Consider the following 18,423-nt stretch of genomic DNA (forward strand, 5'->3'; position numbering starts at 1 on the left):
AGGATGTGGAGGGTCAGAGAAAGCTTGGTGGAAACATCTGATGGAAAATTATGCACCATGTAGAGCGTGGGGTTGCACACAGGTGGAGACCTTGAGAACAGTCTTGACTGACTAGAGTGCACTCGAAGGAACAAGAAACCGGGAGGGCAGTGGTGTTTCAATACAGGCCAATTAAATACTTGTCCCATAATATACTCTATTGTTGGCCAGACTCACATCAAGATCCTGGGTCGGAGGCTACCATTACTTGCGGGCTCCAATCTGGTGGGATAAGCGGAAGTCTTTCAAATTTCCTCACTGCACCAAGCGGATGAGCGGTACACGTGAACAGAAGCATGGGTGATAGATGAAACTTTGCCGTTATGTGGTGCGACAAAACTCTGAACACATCTTCATTTTTTAAGAATGACTTCAGTGCTTAACTTTCCGGGGTATGGGTAGCAGCTAATGCGTTGAGTGATTAAAAAACTTTGGCTAAGTTGCTAAGCGCATCTTGTTTGTCTTTAAAGGTCCCTGTTCATGTTACTGAACATTTTGTAGTGCATTTTTGTCTGTGAAAGGGCAAAAGGTATCTTATCCCTCACTGCTGTTTCCAGCTAAGTGGAAGCTCTGGGCATTAACAGCATCCTCGTGTTTCTACTACTAGTTGAGCTACATTATTTATTTGTTTTTGCTATCTAGTCAGTACTCTCACATTGGTATATGTGATCAAGATTAGTGTAAAATTGACTATGAAAATGACCTGGCTTTCAGAGTGCGTCTTGATATCTAGGCTACTATATTGTATTTTATGTACTTTGACTCGGGGCGGTGAAGGTCCCAGCTCTGTCCTTACCAGACTGTTAGTCAAAAGTATCATTCCCCCTTCACTATAAAACTTTTTATAGTTTTATTTTGTGTTGTTATAATGCTTGTTCTAAGCACATTATTGTGCTCAGTTATCTTTACTTATGGTTTCAATGATATTTATGCCTGTAGGAACAGAATGGGTGTGAGATATTTTCAGCCCTGCTGTGATGCAGTCTAATGAAGTGAAGTTACTGATATGCATAATGTGATTACGGTTGGGAGACCCAATTTCAAAGGATCTAAGTGCAAAGACCAAATTAAAGAGAGTACATATGTATGTATTTTTGTTGGGTGCAACTCCCCTAATAGTAAAAAAACTATTTTTCAAATAACTAATGGATGTAACTGCACTGGAAGAGGGTGTCTGTTTATATGTAGTGATTTTAACATCAGTGAATAGCTACCTGGATACACTAGTCTAAAGAAAAAAGATCCGGTAGCTGATGTCTCTGACCATGAGTGCACTATATCTAACGAGTTCAATAGAAGGGTGGGATCAAGAATCTGGGGGTTAAATGTGGCAACATAAAATAACAAATCAGCTGTATAGTGAATTAAATCAGATATGAGAATATTTGAAGAAGATTAATGAACTTAGCGAGGAGTTGGATCCAATGTGGGACTCACTGAAGGCAGTGACTTACGACAATTGATTGCCTTAACAGCGTCAAATAAGGAGGGGGTCTTGGAATATAATAACCTTGTATTTATTTGTGGAGCCAACTTTCTATACAGTGATCCCACAACTTTTTAGTGCAAATACAACAATTAAAGGAATCAGTTAATGATCTATTAGAAGTGCAAAGGATGTTGAGAAAGCTTGTTTTACAACCAGACATGTGCAATTGGGCGCTGTAATCAGACTTGCTACAGAAAACAAAGTGCGGATGGTACCATACATAAGATCACGGAGACCCAGAAACAAATCAACTAAAATATCATGCTGTAGAAATAGGAGAAACACTTTTCTATACTACTAAAAACTATATACCAAAACCTCCAATGCACTAAGGTATTAGAGCATGGAACATTTTCTTAGCATCTGGATCTACCTACGTATTGGCAAGAAACAAAGGCAGTTGTATGTTAGCAGATTTTTCCACTGAAAGTGGCCTATAAATGCAATTGAAATCAAGTAAAACTCAATGTGGTGATGGTTTCCAGTGAGTATAGACTTAAAGACTAGTTATCTTAATTAATGGGATTAAAGAGGTGGCTCATAAACCTGGAAAGAAGTGCATGCATTACTAAAGGAAGTAATGGTTTATTACTTATCAACAACAAGTCCAATGATATTGTATCATTTTTTCATTGAAGTTTGGTATTTTCTTACTATTTATTAATATTAGACCCCTACTCCTTATTAATGAGTAATCTAGAGGGAGTTTAGTTATTATGCTGGTTATTAATACAAAAGACACAACTTTGGTGTTCAACTATACTCCTTCCAAAGGCCTAGATGTAGATGCCTGATGTAAAATGGGATATGGTCGTATAATGTTCTATGAGGTGCACATAGTTAAAACAAATTATATGAGGTAAACTATAATTTAATTAACCAAAATAGTAAAGAGATTCAAAGATGGTCTACACACCCATTTGGATTTTGGTAGTAAGAATTTAGGCGTAATTAAGGAACATTTTGCCCTAGATTGCTATAACATTCCTATTCAGGCCTTACCAGTAGTGAGGTCATCAGTTCTTAGCCTGGGATGGAAAGAAGCCTAGAATAAAACTGCAACACTTCAGTCACGACCAAACAATAAAGTAGGAATGGCTCCCAATCACTTAAAAACCCATTCAGTTCCATGTCTACATTGTTGTAATGACAACTATTTTGCTAGATGGAGGAAATCCCGAGGCTGCGTTGAAGGTTATCCAATACAGTCAGTGTTAGGAAAAAAAAGTTCTAGTACAACTCTTGCGCCGCTAAAACTAAGGAAGAGAGACCAGCGAGTGCTTAGATGATGGATAGCCTTTGACACCCCTGTTTTAAGCCAGGGTTATTCAAGAGTTGGTCAGTAAAAGGTATTAAAGGCAGTTAGTAATACCTGCGATGTAGACAACAATGAATGACAGACTTTCCAAACATTGAAAGGAAATGTTCCCTTCACAATGCGGAGTTTATTTAGGTACTTACAATTTAGAGATTACTACAACAAAAGGTGAAATGGAGAACTCACAAGAATGTAATCCAGTTATAAGATAAATGAAAGTGCTTATAGACCAATAGTAACCTGCGTTAAAATGATTTCTATGTTGTATGAAGAAAGTGCTCAGATGTAGAAACAACTCAACATTATATTTGAAATCAGCGTTGATAAAAGGAACTAATAATGGAAAATCCATCAATGCTTATGTACAATATGTATGTTAAACCCAACATGCTTCCATAGGTTCCACAACAATTGAGTGTGTTTGACTTTGGAAGGGAAATTTGGTGCGTTTCTTTATTACACTTACCTAAGATTAGCAGTAACTTATCATCACCTACCGTTTTTTGGAGTTCACAAGTAAAGGTTACATTTGGGAGGATGTACATTTGGTTTTAGTAATGTACTTAGCTATAAAAGATTCCTTTCTTATGTACTGTCTTGTAGTGGAGCCATATTTCACACTTGTACAAGTACAGAGGGACAGAAACTGAGTATAAGCCCGATTGTCCTAAGCAGCAACAAATAGTTTGAAGAGGTCATACACATGAAATGAGGGAAATGGAAAGGTTGAACTAGGAATGCAGAAAAGGTGCCAAAAGAGTGCAGAAGTGGACATTTTACTTACAAATAAAGCATAAGGACATTGCAGCTTGGACTCATTAGTTGGATAAAGCAGTGACTTGAAATGTATACATTTATTTCTTTTTGTATCACCATGCCTTTCCTACTTGTTTCCCTCCCCTTTTTTCACGATTTATTTTATTTTTTATGTTACTGTTTATGGTGTTGTTTTTCCATATATCACTCCCAAAATTGAGGTGACCTGTTCAGTTGTTATCAATGTACTAAAATTCAATCAAAACTTCACCAGATGCATTTTATGTTTTAAGCGATAGTGCGTTGTAATTTCCTATCTCGGAGATTAACATATGTATAAATGTAAGTCTGAGGATAAGATATGGTATGATCAACATGAATACTGAATTCATGAATAAAAAATGATTTTGTATAATTTTAATATAACTAACAATTCTTCAAAAGATTGGATGTGTTTAATGTGGTGAAAGATGTCGCTTTAAAAAGAGTAGTAGTAGTAGTGAGTAGTAAGTGGTTTAGCTAATTATAATAAATATACAAACATTAAACATTTTTAAACCTTATGTGATCAGTGTTAATAACAAATGTAAGATGAGATTCAACGTTGCCCCAAAAATTTCTTTCTTTTGTAAAACGTCAACGTTAAAGTAAGTAGTACTACTTTTGCATTTTACTCTGGTCTTATGCTATCTGCATTTCAACCTGAGCTCAGAGCTTCGCATTACTATGGATTTTACTTATTATTTACAAACATTACCAGTGTTAAAAAACAAAGTGCTTGTGACATTTTTGTATTAATACAGCTTTTAAAATGATATTGTATTCTCATGACGTACACAAAAATATGTATAAAAATGTAAGATGAGATTCAACTTTGCACCCTGCCCTGTTTTTTTTTTTTTTTTTTTTTTTTTGTAAAACACCAACGTTTAAAAGTAAATAGTACTATCTTGAAGTATTTATAATAATAAGTATAAGTAAGTAACCCTGGTCTCATGTTATCTGCATTTCAACCTGAGTGCTAGATTATTTTAATTGTCTTTTTTCTATCTACAACATCTATCAATGTTGGAAGATCTCTCTTAAGGTAGACTAGTTTCTACCTTTAACAGAGCAAGGGCCTCTAGCTTGCAGTTGTCAGCTAAAGGTCAAACTCTGCTCTGCACCGCTTACACACACTCTCACACACACACACACACACACACACACACACACACACACACACACACACACACATTTATTATGTTTTATGAGGGACCAACTTTATAACCATCACTTGTGGGGCCACCCTTTCTAAAGGTGCTAGACGTATGAAAAAAATCAAATTATCTCAGCATAGCTTTGTTAGCTTATACCTTCAAACATCTGAATTGATAAAGTAATGACTTCCCCCATCCTATATGGGGACTTGTAAAAAAAACTGAGTTAACATGGTTGGTTGGACCTCATTTGCATGTTATTTACATAATTCACACAAATTCCATCGTGATTAGTGGGGACTTTGCAACAAATAAATTAAATAAAGGTTTAATTTACAGATTTAATCCATGTAGAGATGAGAAAATATGCATAAACAGTACTTTAATAATAAAATTTGTAAATTCATCTTAGCTTGATGCGTTTATAGATGAGCGTATCATGGAGCATGAAGCTTGAAAACCATCACACATCTTAACATAGCAAAACATATGATTTATTGATATACAGTTGAAACCAGATATTTACATACACTTCAGAAAACTTATCAGTAAACTTTTTATTTCTTTACTGTCATACATGAAATCGAGTAAACTTTTTTGTTTTTTAGATCTCCATTTGAGTTAATTGGTGGCACGCCTGTGGATGCATATAAAGGCACACCTCAAACACAGAGCCTCTTTCTTTGACATCATGGGAAAATTAAGAGAAATCAATCAACACATCGGAAAATGATTGTGGACCTCTACAAGTGTGGCTCATCCTTGGGTACAATTTCCAGATGCCTGAAGGTCCCACGTTCATCTGTTCAGACAATATACGACAAGTATAAAAACATGGGAATGTACACACCATCCCATCCTTACACGCTCAGGAAGGAGACGGATTCTGAATCCCAGAGGAAGGTTTTTGGTGTGAAATGTTGAGATCAATCCCAGGACAACAAGCAAAAGACCTTGTGAAGATGCTAGCTGAAACTGGTAAGACATTGTCCACAGTAAAACAAGTCCTGTACACCACCATGAGCTAAAGGGTTACTCTGGGGAAGAAAGCCATTACTTCAAAACCACCATAAAAAAGCCAGACGAAAATCTTAATTTCTGGAGACATGTCCTGTGGTCTAGCGAAATAAAGATTGAACTCTTCGCCATAATGATAAAGGGGTATATTTGGAAGAAAAGAGTGAGCTTTGAATCCTCAGAACACCATCCCAACTGTGAAGTATGGGGGTGGTAGTTATATAATGTTATGGGGTTGCTGTTGCTGCATTAGGAACTGGTGCACTTCACAAAATAGATGGCCTCATGAGAAAATGTTGTGGATATATTGAAGCAACATCTGAAGACACCGGCCAGGAAGTTAAAGCTTGGGGCAAATGGGTCTTCAAATGGACACTGACCCCAAGCATACCTCCAAATTAGTTACAAAGTGGACAACAAAGTCAAGGTATTGGAGTGTGCCATCACAAAGGCCCTGATCTCAATCCCTTAGAACATTTGTGGTCGGCACTGAAAGGGAGTACGAGCAAGAGGCCTACAAACCTGACCAGTTACACCAGTTCTGTCAAGAGGAGTGGGCCAAAATTCCAGCAAACTATTGTAGAAAGCTTGAGGAAGGATACCCAAAACGTTTGGCCCAAGTGAAACCACGAATCCCTACCAAATACTAAGAAAGTGTTCCGGTTGGAGGTGTCAATGATGAAAGGGATTTAGGAGAGCTGGTTGCCATCAGTGCTGCACCAATAATCACGGGGTGTTAAGCGGCGTTCCAGGGGACGGATGACACCACTCCAGATCCTCTGGGAAGAAAAAATCACACATTACAATCACAGTCGCAAAAAAAAAAAAAAACTATTTTACACTATTTTGGCAAATAATTAGCACATAAAAATTAGACCCACCATTTTTTTTGCTAATCTTTGTGTCTCCACGATTTTAGGTCTATAGAGGGGTCCGTGGCAGGGGCAGAGACTGTTGGTCAGCATCCCCAAATATCAATTTTTTTCTCATATTTTCATAAGAACTCCTTATTTTGTCTCTTCTGATGACATAGTCAATGGTATCAAACTGTTTCTTCAAAATCTCCCAGTCACACCATTGTATAAAGAAGACGTTTTTAAACCATTTGTTGTATTCCTCATTAGAAACAGGGTATGGTTTTAACTTCCATTCTTCAGGGACCACGGGCTGCAACTAACTTCTCCCTTTTCGCTGCATACGCTAAGGAAAATAAAATCCTCTGTAGGTCTAGTGAAACGGTCTGCTTCCACACGATAGACACTGGCTCCAATGCTACTGTCCCATTGACAAACATACACTAGCTCCAGGTAGGCCAGGATTTTCAAGGTCTGGGCAGACAACCTCCACGAAAAAGGCTCCAGTCTTTCACAGAGATTGTACAGGCTGTTTTGGTTTTGCCAGATAGTTCGACAGCAACACTAGTGTAAACAGCTAATGTCACGTTATCCTGCACTGTATCGAGATTGAATATCTGTATCCATTGACACCGACATATTCTAGATCAGATGTACCGATTCAGTCATGCTCGTAGGAAAGATCTCTGGACCGGAATCGCTTCTTTCTGGGAGCCTGGCTCAAACCGCATGTTGTTCCAGTATTAGCATGCCGCCGTCCTGATGCCTCTTTTCGAGGGCCTGTCGCGAAAGCCAAATAGTGTTCCAGTCTCTCCACCTCCCCATGACTCTTTTCGGGGTTAGTGTACAGAGCAAAGGTAGGGGTCCTACTCTAGCTGTCTCACATTCTTCAACATCAGATGATCCTGATTGTTGTCCAAATCATGTGGATAGACATGGCTGAAAAACGATTCCTCTTGTTTTCACCAAAAGAATTAAAAAGAAAATCCACAGCTGGTTTTGTTGAAGGGTGAGAAAAAACGAGCTAGTTAAAAACTACAGGTAAAAAGTGAGCAGCCAGCATGAAACCAAGACTTTTAAATCCTACAAGCACACCCTGCATGGCGATTTAACACCCCAACAATAGCCCTCACATTTACAAGCTAACCATTGGTCTATCAGGCGTTTTAACACCTTTACAAATGTAAATACATCATCCGTCAGGAGGGTAACCCCACCCTACGCCAGTATGGCCGCGGCGATCATCACAACTGCGAGATCGCGCCCAGATTCGGCCGCTAGAGGCACAGCTGCGTGATGTGCGCGGCGTCTTTGATTTCTCACTGGTTCGCTTATTTGAAATGAAAACGCTATTACTGGTATAGAGTGTTGGAGCATCGGAAAAAGGGGTGTGTTGGGAAAGGAGGTGAACATCGGGCCAGAACGAAGCAGGCCACGAGGTTCAGACACCGAAGCCTAGCTATGTGCATCTTCAACCTTTGGGCTAAGTCATTTCTCCCAACCTACACAGCGATGCGTAATACGGTTTCCACGTTATATAGGCGTGTCATGATTTACATGCTCTGTGGATGCTTTTACAAGGTCACTGACACTCGTGACACATTCAGACTTGCTGCTTGGGAGATGCAGGGTCCATATGAATCTTGTCATGGTGTCAGCGTCGAGGTCCCCGAGTGTATGGCACACATTCTCCCCTGACATCAGCTGCATTTCCTTGGATAAGCGTTGCGATATTCAGCAAAATTGACGACATTTGACTGATTTGACGTTTGGCCACCGTGCAGGTGCCGCTAAGGATCCTTTCCACCAGGTCATTACGGTTGTATGCGCTTCCGCAGGATGATCAAGACCGCGGGCTTTATCGTTTAGCGCCGGGGCGATTGCATCTGCTATCTGGGTTCTATGAGTCAAGGCGATCCAAAACGGCTCGAGCAATGGGTTCGACCAAACACTTGTATGTCCGCACAGGAAATACTTGAGTCCCACAAAATCCTCAGTGCGAGATCGTCCAAGATGGCAAGTATCTCTCCGGACACCTCCGGTGCTGCGGGGCCGAGCCACAGAAGACGTTGTGGTTCGTTGTCCTCCCAGGTTTCCATAAACGTCTTACAAACACCCGTTGCCCTTCTTCCTTGCATGGTCGATCAAGGCCCTAGCCCTGTCCCGAGTGCCTCTCATAGCCTGGATGTACTCCAACTCTTCACCTGATATCATCTCGTGGTGCAACAGAACATCGGCCACGTAGTTCCCTGGCCATGTTACTGGCCTCTATGTTAGCTGAGTCTTTTTCGGGTAAGACTTTCCATGGTAAGATACTCTGTGTGAGGCCACATTCAAAATCGTTAGACGGTGGATACTTGTTTGGACATGTGTGTCTTTCGTAAGGTAAAACGGGAATCTCTCTCTCTCTCTCTCTCTCTCTCTCTCCCACATTCTGCTCCAAATAGTGTAAAGATACTTGATTTAATTCTTACTCAGTCCCTCATTTCAAACGCATCTGTGGCATGTTCTGTCGCTGTCTGCTTCAGTCTTTATACTATTGTAAGGGGGGTGTGGTTAGGAAAATTCTGGAACGGGTGGTTTGGAAACTTCTGGAAAAAAGGTGTGGTATGGAAGCGTTCTGGGCGTGGTAAAAAAAACAAAACAAAAAAACACTGTTGTTTTCTTTGAATTCAGTTTTATGAGGGTCGTAAATACTTAAGGAAGTACTGATCTTTTTTAAATTGACATCTTTCACCACATTAAACACATTTTTTTTTTGTCAAATGTGCTAGTTACATTAAAATTATACAAAATAAGTTTTGTATTCACAAATTCATGTTGAACATACCATATCTTGCCTGTAAGACTTACATTTTGGCGACATTGTTTTAATTCTGAATTACAACGCGTAACGTCTCTAAAACATAAATGCATCCGGTGAAGTCATATAACTTCAAGTTAGAACTACTTACTTTTAACGCTGGCGTTTTACAAAGAAACATATTTGGTTCAGGTTGCATTTTGTATAAATACAAAAGCATACTTTTGGTTTTTAATTTTTGTTTGCATCTTTCACCACATTAAACACAAACAATCTTTTAAGTCAATGTGGTTACATTTAAATGATACAAATGTATTCACAAATTAAAATTCATATGCATATGTGTGCGAACATTAGTGGCTCACATGCAGCGAACAACATGACAACATGTACTGACAACATGAACTGTGTCGTTGTTGTGCGTGTGTTTCATGTGTATAATGGCACACAAGCACAGGAAAGTTGTAGGAGTGTGTGTATGGATGAATATTATACTTTTTTTCTATGGCGGTCATTTTGACCGTAAACAAAAAATAAGTGTGACTAAGTTGAATAAATCACTCAAAATTCAAAGAAAGTAGTCACAATGAATGTTATGTGTTCAAATGCCATTTGTGGTTTTGTGTGATCTGTTGAAAATGTTTTTTTTTTACTACTTCTTACTGGTTCGCTTATTTGAATTGAAACAGCAATATTCTGGTAGAGTGTTGCTGTGGGCATGGGAAAAAGGCTGGGAAAAGGGGTATGTTGGGAAAAGGGAGTGAACACCGATCCCCGGCGAGAACGAAGAAGGCACAGCCAGATGAGTCGGAGCAGCGGAGGGGTACGGGACAGCCAGACATATGGACTAGAGCTAAGCATGCACAGACATACGATCAACATGTACTGACAACATGAACTGTGGCTGTTTGTGTGTGTGTGTGTGAGCGTGTGTGTGTGTGTGTGTGTGTGTGTGCGTGAGTGTGCGTGAGTGTGCGTGAGTGTGCGTGAGTGTGGGTAGAAATGCATTGACCTTTGGGCTTAGGCCCATTCACGCTTATTACAATCACTTACTTGGCCTGTTGTAAGAGGAGCCTTACACATTCCTATTTTACAACCCTGCCTTACACACGTTCTGCTCTCTGCTCCAAAGAGTGTAAAGATACTTGATTTAATTCTTGGTCATTGGCTCATTTCAAACGCATCAGTGTTACTCAAACTTACATTCATGCTGTGTGTAGAATGAAAAACCTATCTTTCTCTGTTTCAAACGGGGAAGAAACCCTTTTATGCTCAAAATTAGCGCTACACCCCTCTTCTCTCACTGGATCATTTCAAAAACATCCGGATATTTCATCTCTAACGCTCATTGGATCATTTAAATGAAACATTTTTCTACTTCCTGTGGCGCCCTCATTGCATCACTTAACACACGCGCATTTTACCGGGACGCCTTCCTTCTAGAAGCTTCCAGAACAGACCAGTCACACACACCTGGAAGGCATCAATCACTTTCTGACAGGTCGTGACCTCTTGACCCCCCAGGTCAAAAGGTCATCCATCAAAATCCCACATACCAAAGTGACAGAAACCTCCTCCTTATATCTCTGCTCTATACACGCTAAAAGTAGTTGTTTTTTTTTGTTGTTTTTTTAAATGGTCTGGGTTTAGTACCAGCTACTTCATAGCTGTTTATGGTAAACGGGTCTTGAATAGGTTTTAAAAGGTTAAGACACTTAACACTTCACCATTACAACAACACTGTATGTATTTAGAATTTAAGCAAAACTGGGGTATTATACTTTATGTATTGTATTGCTAAGGCTCGTGTCGCTATAACCTACCAGACTCCACGTAAAGAAACAATTTTAGCATCGTAAACCCACCAGACTCCATGTATATAACAATTGTATTTTCTCTGTCTCCGTGACCGTGTGACCTATGTACGTCAATACAGCTACTGCTATTAATACTTGGCTAGTGTTGTTCAGATGTGCACAAAGTAGTAAGCACATTTGTCAAAATTTCTTCAAAAATTTTCTAGTTACTTATGCTTCCTCTTTACAGGATGCCGTGTCTGAAGTTACTCTCAGTGCCTACATCACTGCTGCCTTCTTGGAGATGAAATCTTCTATAGATGGGAGTTTATTTGTAATATGAATGTATGTACATAAGATGCATTGTAGCATTCATTTGAATTGATATTTATGGCATAGCACGGAGTTCAATGATGCCTCGCACAATAGTGTACACAATGCGGATCATTGGTTATTAAAGGGGCGTGGCTTAAGCATGTGGGGCAGGCCAAATCATCACCAATGAAAAAGGAACTCCATGCAGAGATCAATGATGCCTCACACTAAACTCTACCTTACATGGGTCACCAGTTATGGAAGGGGGCATGGCTTAAAGGGGTGATAGAATGATTACACAGGGTATTTCACACTGTTAAGGTCTCCTAATAAGATATGTATCATTTGTTGGGCTAGCAATAGCCCAAATGCTATTTTATGGGCCCTTAACTACCCTGTGAATATGGCCCTATTTGTAACAGAGCTTTTCTTCCAAATATGGTATGCTCATGGATATTTAGATGAGCTGCACGCTGATTGGTTTGAGCCACCACAAAAACACATTGGAGACGAGACAGCAGGTCTCATATTTTAGACACTGCAATGTTTTCTTACTAAACTCACTGGAGACTTTTTTTCATTTTGCAAGAAATCAACTATATAAAGCTTAAATATGGGCAGTTTTTAATGCATTAATTTGGTATGACATGTCAGATTTCAGGAGGTCCACACAGCCCCGCTGCGCTCCATACCCAGGAGAAAGTCAGTTACTGGACAACTGGGGCTCCAGAGCTGCCCGGCTGCCGGAATAACTAAAATATATTTGCTGTTTGAATTACATCACGCCACTTATAGAACAGCTACCCTAAGGTCTTACAAAGCTAACACTTGTCAGATTTCAATTTAATGCAGTTTTGTGAATTTGAGGAGTTTTGTTAGCTGCTCGTGTCCCTTCAATCCTATGGGTAAAGTTCATGGCTAGCTGCAGGCCCTGGAGCTTTTGGTAGTCCAGTCACCCACAAACTGACTTTGCACGGGTATAGAGTGCCGCGGGCTTCCGTTTGTGACGGATCAATCTAGCTCACAGCGAGCCGGGGTCTATCAAGGAGGCCAAGCAGGGTTGCGAGGCAGCACCAGCCACTGTCACGTTAGCCTGCTGAGCTCCTGCTGAACTGCGACAGTCGGACAAAATTTGCCATTGGCCATCAATTTTCATAAAACGGCCCATATCTGACTTCTACATAGTTGATTTCTCGCATAAATCTCAGAAGTGAAATTAGTAATTAAATGGCAGACCTCTGGAGTTCTGTGCCCTAGCTAGATTCAGAAGACTAAGCTGACCTCAGGTCAGTGGTGTAGCCTATGCAAATGTTGGGGCGTGCCAAAGACTAGGAGTTGAATTGATTTGCAAGCTTTGAGATTCGCCCGTTTTAGCAGCAGTTTCAAATTGTGAGATTTGCAGAGGAATGGTCCTCAATGGGATTGAGGTTCTATGTATGTCCTATTTACCCTCCAAACTGTCATTTTTCAGCTATGACTAGGTTAAATCAGTTTTGCATTTGATCACCCCTTTAAACATAGGGGGTGGGCCAAACAGGACCAATAACAAACTAACTCTGCTGAGTTATGAAAAGGGGCGTGGCTAACACATAGGGGGCAGGTCAAACATCACCAGTCAAAAAGGAACGGAGTTCAACAATGCCTCACACAAGACTACCTTAAACGGCTCAAAAGCATAAAGGGGGTGTGGCATGAGTACATGGGTATGGCTGAAGTATAGGGGCCAGCTCAGTATTGCAAGTGGACTACATATTCTAAGTTTCATGTAAATCAAATGTCTGTCATAAGGCTGATTTCCTGTTCTCAGCAGGGGGCACTATGACCAAAAGTCAATATTGGCTTGTATAAGTCCTCAAGCCTGGACTTGTGTTGATTGTGGGAAACTTCAAGCAGATGGCAAAATGCACAAAATGGCCAACCCGCAACAGCCATGCCCTATGACGAAGAGTTTTTCTTTTAATAACTTCATCTTTAATGTCTTAAGATGGCACAGACCAAATTTGAAGTTTCAGATGATATCTCTAGGAGTTTGTTAAAGTGCAACATGTGGAAATGGCCAAAATCACACTAATTTGGAACTTTAAATTCAAAATGGTAGACATCCTGTTGGGTTTAGGATATGGTCCAATGACTTTTTGTATGCCTTGACATGCTACATGTGTACAAAGTTTCATGAGTCTGTTAAACATACTGCAGGGGCTCAGTTTTATTTATTTTTATTTGACAGGGGCGCTAGCGAGCCGTTTTTGTGCACCTATTCCCGAAACCCTTAAATTGCATACATTTTTCACCAGAATTGAAGCGACTGCAAATTTTGGTGAGGTTTTTGTATGTTAAGCCCCTCCAAAAAGGCAATTAATATGCCAGACGAAGGAAGAATAATTCCTTAAGTTCAAATGGGGCCTTTGGCGCTCGGGTCCTAAATATTACAACATTAAACAAGAAGTGAACAATTACTTAAAGAGGCAAAGAGGTCATCAGCCTTGATCTAAAAGAACCATTGTGGTTTGTTCCAGATATGTGGAGCATTAAAACTGAACGCTGTTTCCCCCTGTTTAGTTCTGACTCCAGAGATAGAAACACAGTGGTGACAGACTGTTTTTATTCTGTTCTAGGATCCTGTGAATGCTAGCTTGTCTTGCCTCAAGGAGTCCATCAGTGACCTCAGCAACACCTACACCACAGCTCTGCTGGCGTACGTCTTCACCCTGGCAGGAGACATGGAGACCCGTGCTCACCTACTGATTCACCTAGACACTATTGCATTACAAGAAGGTGAGTCCTCCTCCTACAGGAAATCATTCTGGCTTCATTACTGTGACAAAGCTTACCCTGTGCTGGTTTGTCTCTTTGTGGATGGCTGTTTTTTAGGAGGTTTCCTCCACTGGTCTCAGACAGCAACAGAAACGTCAGCCTCTCTGTCTGTGGAGATCAGCTCCTATGTGCTGCTGGCTAAACTCAGTGCCTCTCCGACTGTTGAAGACCTGGTCTACGCCAGCCGCATCGTTAGATGCTTGACTAGCCAGCAGAACTATTTTGGAGGATTCTCCTCCACACAGGTACAGCCCAGACAGGGTTAAGCTGGACTTTGAGTCAGATGTACAGTAATCTCTTCTGGGACAAATAAGGGACATTTCAGTATTCATGGCATGGACCACCAGCGGAAAATAGGGGAGGGTCATGTCTTTTTTATTCTTTGAGGGGAGGGTCATCCAACATTTTTCAGTCCAGAGGGGAGGGTTACCCAACTTTTGTATTCATAGAAACAGCAAAATTTCAGTGGCTTATTTGGTGCATATTTTTCCATGTAGCTCTTAGTTTTGGCCCTCCTTCACTACCAGATGGGTCTGACCTATGAGTTCAAGGGGCACGGGGAGCACTGCCCCTGGTGGCTGAAACGGGTATTGCATGGTTTAAAATAATAGTGGAATAATTACATCTGGCATGACCAGATATTTTATAAATATCTTAGCTAAATAACAACTAAATGGTGGTAGGTAATTCATCAGATTTCATATACTGCTTTAGTAAAAAAATATTTCCTGGCTGACTATGCGAGCAGCAGGATGTAGAAAATGAATGTTGCTACTCTGGACATCTTACCGTGCCAAGGTTGCAATAAAGGTTTCCTAAATGCCACATTTGATGTCTGCTTACTAATTGATTGCGGGTTTGGTGTAGATTTGGAGTTACTTTCCACCTTTAAACGGCAAAGTGGAGGAAGCCTAGTGACGAGTCCATAGCTACCAGTTTGTGTTGAATATTACCCAGGGTGCCTTGCTGAATGGTCTCAATGTTTTATTTCATGGGAGTACTAGTTTACTAGAGGAGTAACTTAATATTTGAAGTAATACAGGAAGTGTGCATTTAGTTTCCATGCTTATTACAACATTAGTGAGTAAATCTAATGAAATTGCCACCACACCATAACAGGAGTGTGATGCATTTAGATGAGAATGGAGAGGTTAAATCACATATCATTGCTGTAAAAAACAATGGGAATCTGTATATCTTTGCCAAGTGCAAACCAGTGCAGAAGGTATTGATAAATTCTTGGAGGGTTATGCCTTTTTTCAAATTGTTTTGGAGGGTCATAAAAAAATTACTGGGGAGGGTTGTCTATTTTGACTAAAGGTCCCAAAACTCCTCCAGTGGGCCCATAAATAAATAACAAACAGTCCCAAAGATGAACAGTTATTTAAAAATGTGTGGCTTAGCTGTGACCTAAAGCAAATTTGTCTGACAGCCAGTTATGTTTGACAATGCATTTTTCTGCTTCAATTCAATGTTTCTTTAAATGTTGCATTTAGGTTATGACGTAAAGGAGCATTTTACCCCCTTCATCCACACAATAAAAAATAAGCCTTCAGTTCATCTTTCAAATTATTTTAAAACTGAAATTCATTATTTAGACATGCATAGATCTCACAGGACAGCGACATTGCCCGATACCTCAACAGTTTAGCGTCTGTTAACCCATACCAAGAACAATAGCATTGGTTTAGCCCATTAACTACAAATAAATTGTGCATATTTTTGTTTTTAAATGGTAATTTTCTTGATTTCTGTATGAAAATCAACTATTTGAGAGACCTGAAATTGATAAAGCTGCTATAGGTGTAAACAAAAGAACATTTTACATTTGTATAAATTTAAGCACATAAGTATTAGGTATTTTCTTTTGTGTGTGTGTTGTAGGACACCGTGGTGGCTCTTCAGGCTCTGGCTCTCTGCTCCACTCTGGTGTTCAGTCCAGAGGGTTCAAGCACAGTGACGGTCCAGTCTCCCAGTGGCCAGCTGATGTTTGATGTGAATCAGAACAACAAACTGCTCTACCAGGAGAAGCAGCTGCAGGACGTGACAGGAAACTACAGCCTGGAGGTGAAGGGCACTGCATGTGCAGCAATACAGGTCAGTGGTTTGATGTACATAAACCTACATAACATACTGTACATTTGAACCAACTTGAGCAAAGAAAATTCTTGAGATTGTTCGTTCACTTTTTATGAATATAAATTTTCCTTGTTTAGCTTTCTCTTGTCTATAACATCCCAACTCCTGCTGATGTTACCACTCTGTGTTGAGGTCAAACCAGAGGCCAACTGCACCAGCGAAATAACCAAACTCAGTCTGAACCTAACATCCCTGTAAGTAATCAACAAGAAGCTCCACATTGAAGACATTGACGAATATTGAAGTTTTTAGCAAACGATCCTCTGCATCTACTGGCTTGAACTATGTAACGGTTGGTTGGACAGGGAGGAATGTTTACAACTTGGTAGCTAAAACTCGGCTCAAACAGTAAATGGAGCCTTCCAAAGCACCAGATTGACATATTTTTATGATACTTGCATTACAGATATAGTGGAAATGAGTCCAGTACAAACATGGTTATCCTGGATATCAAAATGCTCTCTGGGTTTGTGCCAGACCCAGAGTCTTTGAACATGGTGAGGGATTACAGTAACTTTAAACGGTTGTATGTCAGTTGTTGTTGTCATGATAACAGCTGATGTCTCCTCAAAGCTCAAAGGTGCCCTGCTGGTGGTTCGTGTTGAACAAAAGGAGGATCATGTTCTGGTGTACATACGGGAGGTGAGAGGGATTTAAAGTGACAAATAAGAGATGATTCTCGCCAGATTTGTTACTGAGCATGTCGTCTGTTTTTCTTCCAACAGTTACCGAAGGGCATACCCATCAACCACAGCCTAAAGCTCATACAGGAGTACAAAGTGCAGAACCTGAAGCCAGCTGTGGTCAAGATCTACAACTACTACCAGCCAAGTAAATCAGTCCTCTCTAAACCTCATTCACAGAAGTCACAGCACACACTGCTCCGTGGTAGCTGTACAACAACCTGAACGGTTACCAGAATAGTAATTTCTAGTCAAATGTCTAGACAAACGTGTCAAAGATCCCCAAAGAGCTAAAGCATAAGAAAGCTTGCCAAGCTTAATTACAAGAACAAAATGGAGGAGAGGTTCACCAGGGGAGATGTAAGGGATGCCTGGAAGTGTCTTAACACCATGATGGGCAGGACTCAGAATGCTGGCATGATCCAATGCCCAGATCCTGCTACCTCTGCAGAGGAACTGAATACTTTCTATGCCAGGTTCAACAATGCAGATGTTGAGGGTTGGAGCCCACGCATGAGTCATTGCTCTGAATCCATCTGTGTGCAGGAGAAGAGGGTTGCCTCCATCTTTACCCGTCTCCATTTTACAAAAGCTCCTCGCCCGGATGGGATGAATCTTAAAGGAATGTGCACCTCAGCTAGCTGGTGTGATGACACAACTTTTTCAACTGTTCCTTGATGCCAGCTTTGTACCAGGACGTGGAAGGAAACTACCATCATACCTGTTCCCAAGCGACCCAATGTCAAAGTGATTAACGACTTCAGCCCTGTGTCGCTTACCTCCATCCTCTACAAATGCATGGAGAGTGGTTGCAGATTAAATCATCACCATGGTCGGAAAGGGCTTGGACCCACTACAGTTTGCTTATAAATCAAAGCGAGGTGTAGAGGATGCCAGCCTGACTCTCAACTCCTTTGTCAGGATCTTATTTGCAGATTTCTCATCTGCATTCAATACATTGAACATCAACCGCCTCCAACAGCTGCAGACCACAGCATGTGAGGGTAAATGGGTTTAAGTCCGCAAACACTATTAAACACCAGAGTGCCTCAGGGCTGTGTGTCATCTGTCCTATTGATCTATACAAATGAGATCACTTGCAGCAGCTACAGACTCAAGCTATTTAAGTATGGGGATGACATGGCCTTGGTGCCCAACCTCACTGACCACTCCCTGTCCACTTACAAGCAGTGTCAACACA

General features: G+C 40.6%; 1 protein-coding gene across 1 annotated transcript in view; it reads left to right on the top strand.

Annotated features, from left to right (window-relative positions):
- LOC120551343 (alpha-2-macroglobulin-like protein 1) overlaps positions 1–16,678 on the top strand; it is a 20,168-nt gene extending 3,490 nt beyond the window's left edge. Inside the window, exons 2-5 of the mRNA XM_039788719.1 lie at positions 14,202–14,361; positions 14,458–14,645; positions 16,285–16,497; positions 16,617–16,678. Of these exons, the coding sequence (XP_039644653.1) occupies positions 14,202–14,361; positions 14,458–14,645; positions 16,285–16,497; positions 16,617–16,670 (615 nt within the window). The 3' untranslated portion in view covers positions 16,671–16,678. The remainder of the gene's footprint in view (positions 1–14,201; positions 14,362–14,457; positions 14,646–16,284; positions 16,498–16,616) is intronic.
- The last annotated feature ends 1,745 nt before the right edge of the window (positions 16,679–18,423 follow it).

The sequence above is a fragment of the Perca fluviatilis genome, chromosome 2, assembly GCF_010015445.1.
Source record: "Perca fluviatilis chromosome 2, GENO_Pfluv_1.0, whole genome shotgun sequence".
NCBI lineage: Eukaryota > Metazoa > Chordata > Actinopteri > Perciformes > Percidae > Perca > Perca fluviatilis.